This window comes from Anabrus simplex, chromosome 6 (genome assembly GCF_040414725.1).
Source record: "Anabrus simplex isolate iqAnaSimp1 chromosome 6, ASM4041472v1, whole genome shotgun sequence".
Lineage (NCBI taxonomy): Eukaryota > Metazoa > Arthropoda > Insecta > Orthoptera > Tettigoniidae > Anabrus > Anabrus simplex.
In genome coordinates this window covers 262944182-262957014 of record NC_090270.1, presented here as the reverse complement: position 1 = coordinate 262957014, position 12833 = coordinate 262944182, and the positions used below count along the sequence as shown (strand labels likewise).

The following is a 12833-nucleotide window of genomic DNA, read 5'->3' as shown; positions in this document are numbered from 1 at the left end:
ATAGATTTTCCAGCTAACTCATTCCTGGTTGCCAGCGTTTCGCCCCAGTGTGTTAAGTTGGTATTATAAATTTACTCATTCGGAACAAATATTTCAGGTTCCCAATGGGAAATCAACATCTTTATCATCTGATGGCCAGGCAGGCATCAATTTTTGAAAATGTGACAAGGTTTCTCATAGTGCACTGGCACTGCCAGTGGCTCCAAGTAGCCTACGCAGTGGCTTCCACAGTATGCACTAGTCATGCGTCTTGGTAGGTGTGCTATTTACCAACTGATGAGCGCAACTTAGCACACTGGGGCAAAATGCTGGCAACCAGCAATGAGTTACCTGAAAATTTATAATGTCCAATAATGGACCAACTATATTTGTATTACTGCACATAGTGCGAAAACTACACCGAAGATGATCGTTCGCATTCATTGTAATTGCTGGAGTCCATAGATATCGATAATGGCAATAATAACGCACGCTTAATCGCTCGTAATAACGGATGCATCAGTGATAGGGTTCATGCTGTAACTAAAGGATAATGCACAGTTTAATATAGGAATTTTTAAGGGACAGAAAAAATCTGTTGTTATAACGGAGTTCTCGCTATATGCCGTACACACTAAAACGGACTTCTACTGTACTTTCAATTTCCGGAGTTCTACTGTATGGTGGAATTTAATGAAAAATACATCCCATTACAGTCAACTTAATATCTTTGTTGACTGCTCCTTTTTTTATTTCTTTATTTTACTTTTATTTTACACCAAATCAGACAGGTCTTATGACTACCACGGAATTAACATCAGTTTGTTTGTCCCAACCTTGTCCCGTTCCTCTATGGGGTCGGGTATGAGGTGAGATTAATTGATTAATACAACTTCCCCCAAGAAGAGGCTGCCACAAGTCAAAGTATGTTGACTAGACAGGTCTTCTAAGTTATTGGTGAGTTTGCTAGTGTGCCAGATAGAAATAACCATCACAAGGCTAAGGAATAAATTTGGAATGTGCCATGATTCTTCAAATGTTATATAGATAATTGCAGAGTATGGTTATTGAACCTCGTATTGTGGCAATAGTAATGTCGTGAAGTTGTGCCCGGTTGAGACCAAGAATCCCATAGCTGTACAAGAAATTTAGGAATTATGCCTTGAGCTCCGATCATGAGTCCATGGACGGAGATATTGTCTAGGTGATATTTGTCTTTATAATAGTTCACAGTTGGCTGGTAAATCGAATCTGTCGTGGTGGGTTTTTATGACCAGATGCCCTTCCTGACATCAACCTCATCAAAGGAGTTAATGAGATGAAATGAATGATGTGATATATGATAGTAGGAAGGGAGAAGGTGAAACCTGGTGCCAGCACATAGCCTACTCTTGTCGAATAGCTCAAAGGGGTCTGCTCAAGGCTTAACGCCCCCATCCAATGGACGAACCATCATCAACAGCATCATATGCACTCACTCCATATGAGCACTGCGGAGAGGTTTGGAATTAATCCAGGCTTTCGGCACAGAATCTAGTGATTAGAAATTGTATACAACCACCTCCCCTACCCTGCCGGCCAACATTCTGTTGGTAAAATTTTTTTCGACCAATAGGGCTCGAACCGGCTAACCACAGTGTCAGACCGTTTTGACTTCAACGCCTAAACGATCATGGCTACCAGGCAGGCTACTGTACCTAATCTGTTTTGTTTTCATACAGAACATTTTTTGGAAGAATTTTTTTTTTTAATCCTAGAATATGTCAACTCAAATTTAATTCTGTATTTACATACAACAGCTGTTTTGATATTGAGAACACTGTGATGATTCCAATCCTTTTTGGTACAACAAAACAGACTCAATTATATTCAGAATATTCAACAATTATATCAGCTCTGGAACTGTACATAGATTGAATGAAATAGATTGAAGTGCTGGTAACTGCACATGTATGAACCTTGGCTGAAAGTTTTCAGCTCTAAACTGGAAGAAGATGTCCAGCAATTGTAACAATTCTCAGCTTGTTATACTATCACAGAAGATTTTATAAATATTTAAAATTCTGATAATTTATATCTTTATAATCTTATGAAGATTAGCATGTTTTGTTTCAATCATAACACTCACACCACTCACAATTGCACAAACTATTACTTTTCCTCACTTTTTAACTGCTTCACCACATGCCTATAAAATGGAGTTTGTCTCACTTTGTAAGTCCCTGTGAACTTGGTAGTTAAATCTATCGGAATGTCACAATCCTCAAAGTGTTAGTCACTCAGTGTTGCAAGCAAGCCATAAGCAGCACATCACAAGAGCCTACCCTTCCACGTGCTGTTCTGAACTCCGCCCGGAGCGATCTCCATCCTTCACGAGGGTAGGGTAGAGTTGTGCCATGCTGCCTCCACCAGGCAGAGGTTCTGCTGTCAGCCTACCACTGAACTCCTGGCGTGATTCCCGAAGAGCCCGTTGCTCAGAGTTCGACCGACTCACCCACATGTCTAAGAAAGTCCGTGGTCCAGAATAGATACTTCCACCTGCTGGAGGAGTGCGATGAAGAGGACGACCTGAAGGAGGAGTTGTAGAGGAGACGGGAGGGGGAGACATGGGGGAGTCAGTTGTGGCTCGAATAACGCTTGCTCGGGAAACATACTCTCCTTGTTGAGACTCGTTGAATTTTCCAAACCTAGGAAAAGGAAACAAATGTTAAATACAACATATTATGCATACATATTTTTTTGGTTTGGATAGAAGTTATGATAATCAATAAACATACACAGAGTAAAGAAAAGGCCTCAGACAACAAAGCAACACAAATGAATCAAAATGGCAGATATGAAGGTACAACTTTTTAAATTTTGTGGCACAGCTGGGATTCAAACCCAGGCCTCTGGAAGTGGCAGCTAATCACACTAACCACTACACCACAGAGATGGATATTTTTTTAAATATTTATTTATTTATTTATTTATTTATTTATTTATTTATTTATTTATTTATTCATTTATTTATTTATTTATTTATTTTGGCACTGTTCTAGGCTATCAGGGCCAATTATGTGGGTGTTTTATAAGCAGGGCTGGGCAAAGACAGAATGGTTGAAGGTTTGAATTCACTTGAACTGACCAACAGCCTACTAGTGCAGTAAGTGTTCGAACAGCTGGCCTTCTGCAGTAATGCATGTTTCAGCATGCCGTTGAACCGGCATTGTAGGTGTTTACAGATTCATAGGTATCCGTAATAAGGTTTTGAAGGCTTTCAGGATTTTCTGGGTGCTGAGTGTACACTACATCCTTCAAACAGCCCCATAGGAAGAAGTCCAGTGGTTTCAAATCGGGCGATCTAGCAGGCCAGGTGACAGGTCCTCCTATTCCTATCCATCGACCAGGGTGTGTAACATTCGGGTAGTTGTGAACATCTGCCGACATGTGAGAGGGAGTTCTGTCGTGTTGATAGCACATGGTTACACACTCACCCAGGCATACATCCTCTAGCAGCAATGGTCGCTGGTCTTGAAGAAACTGTAGGTACTGGGCTCCTGTTAAATGACCCTCAAAGAAATATGATCCAATTAGGTGATCGCCCAGTATACCACACCAGACATTTACTCCCCATTGTGCCTGAAATGCTGCCTGCCTTACCCATTGGAGATTTTCAACACTCCAATAGTGCATATTATGACAATTCACAGAGACATTGTCATGAAATCGTGAGTCATCCAAAAATAAAATGAGACATACAAACGTGGAATCATTTGTCACTTGCGTCTGTATCCATGCACAGAAATCAACACGAGTTTCAAAATCTCGTCCGTGGAGCTTGCATTGTTGCACAGAGTGACATACACGCCAGTTCCCATGATGTTTCGACATGCCCCATTTGGATGTGACCAAATGTTTATCATATGGCATTCCCTAGACAATGTAATCTTAATCATAGCTTCATGATATAGATGTGAATGTATTGCTCAGCTGAAGATGACCCTATGTAGGGGGTCGAAACCGGTACTGTAGCATAATAAGTGCAATAAATAAGTATTGATAGGTGGAAATCCTTTCCTATTTCTAATTGTGCTGCTTGACTTGGCGTTACGGAGATTAGATTTTTCAAAGAGCTTGGCTGATCAAAGTAGCTGAACTGAAAGAAGTTTTCAGAGGAAACTGACAAAGTTTCCCCGGAAAAACTTAATGTAAAGTTTCAAAATTTTAAAGTTACGTGCCGGTAAGTAATGTTTAAAGCCTGCCCCGCGGTCTAACTTGCCTGCCTCTCACCCGGAGGGCCCGGCTTCGATTGCCGGCCAGGTCAGGCATTTTAACCTGGATATGAGGGCTGGTTCCAAGTTCACTCATTCTACAATTACCTTTGATTGAGGAGCTATTTAATGGTGAGATGGCGACTCCGGACTAGAGAGCCAGATATAACGGCCGAGTATTCGTCACACTGACCATGTAGGCCTTCGGACCAAGCAGTGGTCGCATGGTAGGCGGAAGGTCCATTGGGGCTGTAGTTTGGTTTGGTTTGGTTTAGGGGCGTTTGTAAGATTATTAGTACAGTATACATATTTCATTTTTGTGATGTTTAGTCAAATTGTTGATGGTTCATTTGTTACTGGATTTTCCGTTTTCCCGTGCTTTCCAAAAACAGAGAATCGAGGTTCCACTGTATTAGAGACAATTTCTTCTTCTTCTTCTTTTATGACCACATAGGATCACTTTAGTCAGTCCGTCGTTCAGGTCTCTTTGAAGGGATTGTTCGGGCTTTGCGGTCCTCCCAGTACTTCTTCAGACGCTCCGATCTTCGTGCCCTTTCCTCAGTTGAAAATGTGCGTGTTGTTGGTTTGTTTTGTGTAAGGGTAAAGCGGAGGTTTGTATTCTTGAGTTTTGTATTCAATTTTATCTTATTTTTGGTGTCTTCTGTTGTAAGGCCTATTTCCTTCAGATCCTCTCTTACTTCTCTGATCCATTTACATCCTGTTGTGGTATTTTTTGAGACGAGATTGTGTTGTACTAGTTGTTTCAGAAGTCTCGAGTCCTGCATCCTCATGATATGTCCAAAGAATCCCAGTCTCCTCTTACGCATAGTATCTGTAATGGGCTCTAGCTCTTTGTACACGACTTTGTTAGGTATTAACCGCCACTATCCATCTTTCTGATATTTTTTGTTGATACAGGTTCTTCCAATCCTCCTTTCAATTTTCTGAAGTCTGTCAGTCTTTGATTGTTTATTCAGGTAAAAGAGTGTTTCTGCTGCATATGTAGCTTCCGGTTTTATAACTGTGTTGTAGTGTTTTATTTTTGTATTTATTGATAGACATTTCTTTTTGTAGATATCCCATGTTAATTTTTGTGCTTTAGCTAATCTATTTGTTCTTACTTGGATTGAGATTTTTTCATTTAAGTTATGTGTTATTACTTCTCCAAGATATTTAAACTGAGTTACTATTTTGATTTTATTACCATTTATGGTGACTTCTTTTAGCTGTGTTGGTTTTTGGGGCATAATTTCTGTTTTTTCAAATGATATTTTGAGGCCAATTTTATTTGCAATGTTTTGAAGTTCTGATATCTGGGTTTTTGCTTCTTTTATGTCCACTGCTAGTAATGCTAAATCGTCAGCAAAACCCAGGCAATTTGTTTTGATTTTTCGGCCAATCTTTATTTTGGGGGGACATTTTCTAAACCATTCCCTCATTACCATTTCTAGAGCACAGTTAAATAATAGTGGTGAGAGCCCATCTCCCTGCCGTAGTCCAGTTTTAATTTCAAATGTCTCTGATGTTTCCCCCCTAAACTTCACTTTTGACTTGGTATTGGTGAGAGTCAATTTTATCATGTTTATTAATTTGGGGTGTAGTCCAAGGTGTCTTAAAATTTTAAACAGAGATTCTCTATGGATGCAATCATAAGCTTTCTTGAAATCTACAAATGTTATCACCATATCTCTGTTTCTTCTCCTGTTATAGTCCATTATCAACTTAAGACTCATGATCTGATCAGGACAGCTCCTCCAGGGTCTGAAACCTCCTTGATATTCTCCTAGTTCTTTCTCAAGTTGTAAACTTATCCTATTAAGGATGATTATTGAAAATATTTTGTATGTTATGTCTAGGAGAGAGATTCCCCTGTAGTTATTAGGGTCGGTTTTGTCCCCTTTTTTGTGCAGAGACAATTTATTTGACAGCATAGCGTTTTACAGCCAGCATCTACTAGACAGGTGTTGTCTTTCAGGCTGTCAGGCTGTGGTCACATTTTGATGTTCCACCTACTATACAGCAGGCATTTGTCAAGACAGAAGTCTGGCCATAAGATGGAATACTTTACCACCATTACAAAAATAGCCTAACAGCTAAGGTCAGCCAAGGGCCAACAGGATCCTTTCTCCAGCCCCACAGTTTTTCATATTTCTTGTTCCCGAGGAATGTGAGGAATCACCACGCACAGTATTAACACTAAAACAAAGGAACACAAGCATCAAGTCATCTGAACCAACCTGAGAAATCTTCTGAAGCTAAGCAAGCACTCACTCAATTTGAGGAAAGGAATGCATTGGTGACCACATACCAGTTGCATGCTCATTTACATCGAAGAGCAGCTGGAATGCATTTCAATCACAAAGAATCCTGTGCTTCCACAGAGTCTGATTCTCAGTATTCAGAAAGAGACACAAGTTAGGCCTCAATACCATTTCTCTAACATTACAGATTGCACAATGCATACTCATGCCTCCAATTGTATAAAATGTCAATTCCATCTAACTGACAGATCAACTTGACAAGGCCTACTGTTATAGTAGGTGAAGCATTGAATCTCATAAAAATATCACCACTCCCTAACTATAGGAAGACAACACCTGTCTATTAAGAAATATAATTTAAACCAAACACATAATGATAGATAAATAAATAAATAAATTAATTAATTAATTAATTAGTTTCAAACCTTTCTTACTACAAGAGGCTTTACTTGAGGAAGACCAGATTACATACAGTACTTAGGATATAACACTATGGTGGACTGTCGTCATTAAGCAAACAAAGAAGCCCACCAATCAAAGGTTAGCAGCGTGATAAAGAAATAATTACTCACTCATCTAACTCTCGGATTGCTTGGTCCAATTCAACTTTGTCCTCTTTGCCATTCTTTTCAGTCTTGATCTTCTCCTCATCAGGTTTATTCCGACACTCGAGCAAACAGTTGAGAATTCTGCTATGCTGATCTGTGCGACAATGAGCTCGGATGAATCCTTCAAGCTCTGTCCACATTATGCGGTACTGTTCCTCCCTTAAAAAAAAAAACAAAGCATGAATGAATCTAACAAAATTGCTTTTAAATACTATGAACCAGCTAATCAGTAGGGAATATAGGGATTCTGCAGTAATACTGACGATGAGTAAACTCATTGTTATTATTTTAAGGGGGAAAACAATATGAAAATCAGCACTATCTTAGGTGAAAGATGTCTGACTTTTGAAAAAGCAAAGCATCACTAAGAGGTAGGAACAACATGAAAATGAAATACATACTCCCTAGATCTTGCAAGCCCAATACCACTGAGATCAGACAAAAACAAGTGCTGAGCAGGGGAGGTCAGAATGGTGACAGTAGCAACCGAGACTTGTATCCAATCGCAGGCTTCACACCGGCATAAACTATCCACCCTATGCCAATGTTGATGATGGCTGAACATGCCAATCTTCAGTAAGGCAACCATCACACTTCTATGGCTAACGTGCAGGTCTACACTAGAAGCTCCTAAAACCTACTTTTATCATCCATCATTCCTACCCCATCGTTGTTTGACTTCAAAAAGGAATGACAGCTCAGTTCGAGGTTCCATAGTCATCACTCCATACAATTTGTTGGCCTCTGGGGAAGTCTATATTCATGAATTTTTTGGAGCTTTAACAGTTTCAAAATATATAAGCCTATATATATTTTTAAAAGTAATTACTTAAATTTGTGGGGGAGGTGAGAACTGATAACTAAATATCTATTGTGTCTAAAATAACATACAAAAATCATAGGATGAGCTACATAACAAATCAGTAAGTATACCTCATCCATAAAAGGGAAACAAAGTGATTTTATTCAAGGAGTACCTGCCCTAAAATAAATTGGTTTCTAATCAACAGGGTTTAACATTCAGTGATACTTTAAAATTATGTCAAGGAGTGAGTGGTATGATGGACTGAAACTGGTGGCTAATGCAGCAACTGTACAAGCTGTACCTGGCAGATCCCAAGACAATAACCATTGTAGGTACTGTCTCAATGACGTTTTGGGATACTGTTTGTACAGTTCTGTGGAACAGTAGGCATCATTGAGTCCATTCACTGATTGAGGCAGGGCTTGAGGACACTGCATATTTCATTCATGAGGAAGTTTATGATCTGCCCAATGAAGGAAGTACATGGAAAATAGATCACTGTATGCAAGGATGATGACAGATCTACATTCACTATAACCCAACAATCAGATTTGAATCTCATGCTAACCAATCTATGGAAGTAGACAAAGATAGTGTACAATCCCACTGTTCCTTATTACCTTTAAAAAATACAAACCTAAGAGTATTGAAGTTACTGGACTCATGGTTGTCGCAAGGGGAACCATAAGATCTTACTTTTAAAGCACCACTCAAAGGCTGCATATCACTAACAGTATTATGAAGAATGTAGCCCATACAGGATCTACTGAAATACTCAGGCACCACCTACATCAACAGTGATTCTTCCATAACAAGCTCAAGAGGCCCGGCGACTAGCAACCTCCATTGCTGGCTATAAATGCGACACTTTCTGCAGCTTTAAATATGCTTATTAAGATTTGTGGATGTACTTTTAAACTGTGATGCTCCATTTATATTATATGAGCAAACATTAATTCTTATAATGCAGCAGCCCATAATTGTGGGAAGTAAATAAATAAAATAATATTTTCCCTAATTCCTTTATAATGTTGTACTTATTATGACAATTATGACAAAGAACCTCCATTTGAAAAGAGAGTTTTCAAAAGAAAACAAAATACATGATAGAAAACTAAAATTGGTCATGAATGCTTTGGTAACAAAGCTAACAAGAGCAATATACATATAGGTAACAGAAAGAAAGTGACTTAATAGGTAAGGATGCATAAAAAGTGTACACTTAAAAGGAAGGCAATATCACATAAATCCAGATTTTTTAGTTACAGTTTTCTTTGGTGGAGGATAGAGAAATAATTTACCACAATAATCTAAGAACGAGAGTGTAATAGCAGACTTATACCGCTACTGCATTATCCTTGTTTTCAAATTCCTTAAACCTTTACCTATAAACCAATCCGAGTCTTACTTTGCTCTTACATTTCTACAGGTCTGAAAATTCCTAAAACTAGTGCTAAATGCTATGCAGTTGCTGAATGAAGCAAGCATCAACAACTGTTGTGATATTTGAGGAATAGGTCAACTCATGCACTTGCGACTGGTGTCAAACTCTCTAATAATACCAGTTCTGATTTGTCATTAGGAAGTGATGCAAAGGTATCTGCTGAATTTACATGGAAGTTTTAATCATAAAGGTAGGAGAAGAAAACAAAAGAAAGAAAGAACGAAAGAAAGAAAGAAAGAAAGAAAGATCTTGATTCACGGAAATGAAATATTGCAAATGGAGTGTAAACAGTGACAAAAGTTTTTTCTCACAAATGTAAGAATATCAGTATGGAGAAATTCAGAAGAGAAGAGAAGAGAAGAGAAGGTTGCACAAGAAGGTTGAATCTTCAATCTTATGTTAATTTTAAGGACACTTCCTCTAAAGCATTACTTTGTCAATTTATATATTTTTCATCTAAACTGTGTTATGTGGCTAAAGATGTTGATAATATACAAAACATGTACCACTTTTAACCATTAAATTGCCTTAAGCTGTTGTATGTCCGGCGCTCCTTTCTCGCTCCGCCAGCCAGCTACACGCGCGCCAAGTGTCATTCTTCTAGCCTCGACGCGCAGCCCTCAGTGCGCGTGCCTGAACAGTCGTGTGTGTACTATAAAGAGGAACCCCAGCCTGTCCAGAGGCCCACTTGCCCCGGTGTCCAGCTCCAGAATACACCCTACGTCGAGCACGGAGGCTACTCCTCTTGAAAATGTGCTTCGACCAGGTGGACTGAATTTCTGGCAGTACGAGGTCTCACCTCTGGTCACCGCTCCTCTTCCGCTGCCTATATCCAGTCATACTATTACATACCGTTATATTTCCCTAATTAATGCGAGCTCCCTTGGTTTCGCCAAGTAAGAATTCTTCCAACATTGAACTTGCCTTTATGAACTCAACAAGGAAGGACTTTCCAAAACATTTATGTCAGTACTTCGGATAGTTTTCGACTATCGACTTTTCTTATCACAAGGACTATCTTTTCGAGATAGAAGTGGATGTAAATACTGTAAACTTGTATATAGTGTACCAAAAGATAGACTCATTCTCAAGATTCCTAATTCATTTGCTTCAAGTTAAATTTCATTTTATTTGTGTAAATAGTGTATTTTGCATTTGAAGCGAATAATAAAGTTGTGTTTTGTAAATCTCAACCTTGGTTACAACACAACTCTATGGCGACGAGGTAAAAAAAAAAAAAAAAAAAAAAAAAAAGGGAACGCAACAAACACTCCAATTCATCGGCCCCAGTCACCAACTCTGTGGCGACAGGATAATAACTTGCTATTCATCCACTCCTTCACAACGAGGTACAGCAAACTCAGTGCCCTCATACGCTTAGACATTGGCGACGAAGTCAATCAGTGCCCAGTGTGTCGCCCACTTAACTGACATTCCACAGCTCTCTGTCGCGCGCTCCACCTGTGTGGCACGCTCCAGCGTGTTTGCTTGCGCTCTCTCTCTCACTCCCAGCATATACCGGTCAAGGTCGCACCTACAACCAGTTCTGACACACAGGTCTCCTTGCTCTTCATTGCACGCATCTCGCAATGGCTACAGCTGAGCAACTCGCTACGGTATTCCAAGCCTTACAGCAGCAACAACAACAGTTTATGCAACAACAACAGGCAGCATTAATTCAGGCTATTCAAGCTATTTCTGTCACTACACAGCCATCAGCTATTCCTCCGTTCTCTGCTTTTGATCCGGCTAAGGAAGAATGGTCAGTTTATTTAGCACGATTACAACAGCATTTCATCTGCCATTCTGTCACAGATGATCAACGCCGCCGAGCACTATTTCTTAGTTCAGTTGGCAATGCTACGTGTGAATTACTACGTAAATTAGGTCCAGAAGAAAACCTTTCTGAGGTACCATTCGCACTGCTACTGGCCCGGTATTGATGCCGCCATCGAAAAGCTCATCCGTCATTGTGAACAATGTCAACTGAATCAGAACGCCCCGTCTTCTGATCTAGCTTCATGGCCTCCTGCTACTACTCCATGGGAACGAGTTCACATCGATTTCGCAGGTCCTTTCCTCAATTCCATGTGGTTAATAGTCATCGACTCACTATCGCACTTTCCATATGTAGTGGATATGCATTCGACTACTAAAACCGAAGCTACCATTCGTGCTCTACAGAAGATATTTACTACAGAAGGCTTACCTCAAGTCCTCATTTCGGACAACGGACCTCAATTTACAGCTACTGCTTTTAAGAAATTTTGTACATATAATGGCATTCGTCATATCCTAGCACCGCCTTTTCACCCTCAATCTAATGGTGAAGCTGAACGCTTTGTACAAACATTTAAGAGAAGTATGAAAAAAGCTGTCTCTTCAGGCTTAACTAAAGACCAAGCATTGCTCCAACTCTTAAGCAACTACAGAACTCTGCCCGGCGCTGATAATATCACTCCTGCACAGAAGCTCCATGGACGACCTCACAGAACTTTGCTTTCTCTGTTGCAGCCTCTTCCGGCCCAGTCTCAAATCTCACCAACGAAGTTCTCAGTCAACGACAAGGTCTACACCCGGACATTCAGGTCAAACCCACTCTGGATACCTGGAGTCATCTGCAGATCTTTGGGTCATCGTCTCTACGAAATACAGACTACGGAGAAACGTATCTGCCGCCATCAAGACCAGATACGTCTGCGCTACCGCCCATGTCCAGCGATTGATTCTATTGCTCAGCCAAATAAATCTATTGCTGAACGAGCTTTAGACCATTTAATAACAATGGGTTCCTTTCAGGACGAGACAGCGCCACTCCGCCCGGTCCCAGCTCCGGACAATCCAACAGAGACATCAGCAGCTCTGGCCCAGCATCGCAGCCGTCGCCAGCGCCGCCGCCGTTTCACGCCGTACCGGCGTATTTAGGAGGGGAGGGTGTTGTATGTCCGGCGCTCCTTTCTCGCTCCGCCAGCCAGCTACACGCGCGCCAAGTGTCATTCTTCTAGCCTCGACGCGCAGCCCTCAGTGCGCGTGCCTGAACAGTCGTGTGTGTACTATAAAGAGGAACCCCAGCCTGTCCAGAGGCCCACTTGCCCCGGTGTCCAGCTCCAGAATACACCCTACGTCAAGCACGGAGGCTACTCCTCTTGAAAATGTGCTTCGACCAGGTGGACTGAATTTCTGGCAGTACGAGGTCTCACCTCTGGTCACCGCTCCTCTTCCGCTGCCTATATCCAGTCATACTATTACATACCGTTATATTTCCCTAATTAATGCGAGCTCCCTTGGTTTCGCCAAGTAAGAATTCTTCCAACATTGAACTTGCCTTTATGAACTCAACAAGGAAGGACCTTCCAAAACATTTATGTCAGTACTTCGGATAGTTTTCGACTATCGACTTTTCTTATCACAAGGACTATCTTTTCGAGATAGAAGTGGATGTAAATACTGTAAACTTGTATATAGTGTACCAAAAGATAGACT

The 12833-nt window shown here is 40.5% G+C and overlaps 1 protein-coding gene across 1 annotated transcript in view; it reads right to left on the bottom strand.

Moving 5' to 3' along the window:
• Nucleotides 1-12833, bottom strand: part of asun (integrator complex subunit 13 asun) — a 122970-nt gene that overhangs the window by 20485 nt on the left and 89652 nt on the right. Inside the window, exons 11-12 of the mRNA XM_067149287.2 lie at nucleotides 7066-7260; nucleotides 2304-2666 (exon numbers count right to left, since the gene is read on the bottom strand). Of these exons, the coding sequence (XP_067005388.1) occupies nucleotides 2304-2666; nucleotides 7066-7260 (558 nt within the window). The remainder of the gene's footprint in view (nucleotides 1-2303; nucleotides 2667-7065; nucleotides 7261-12833) is intronic.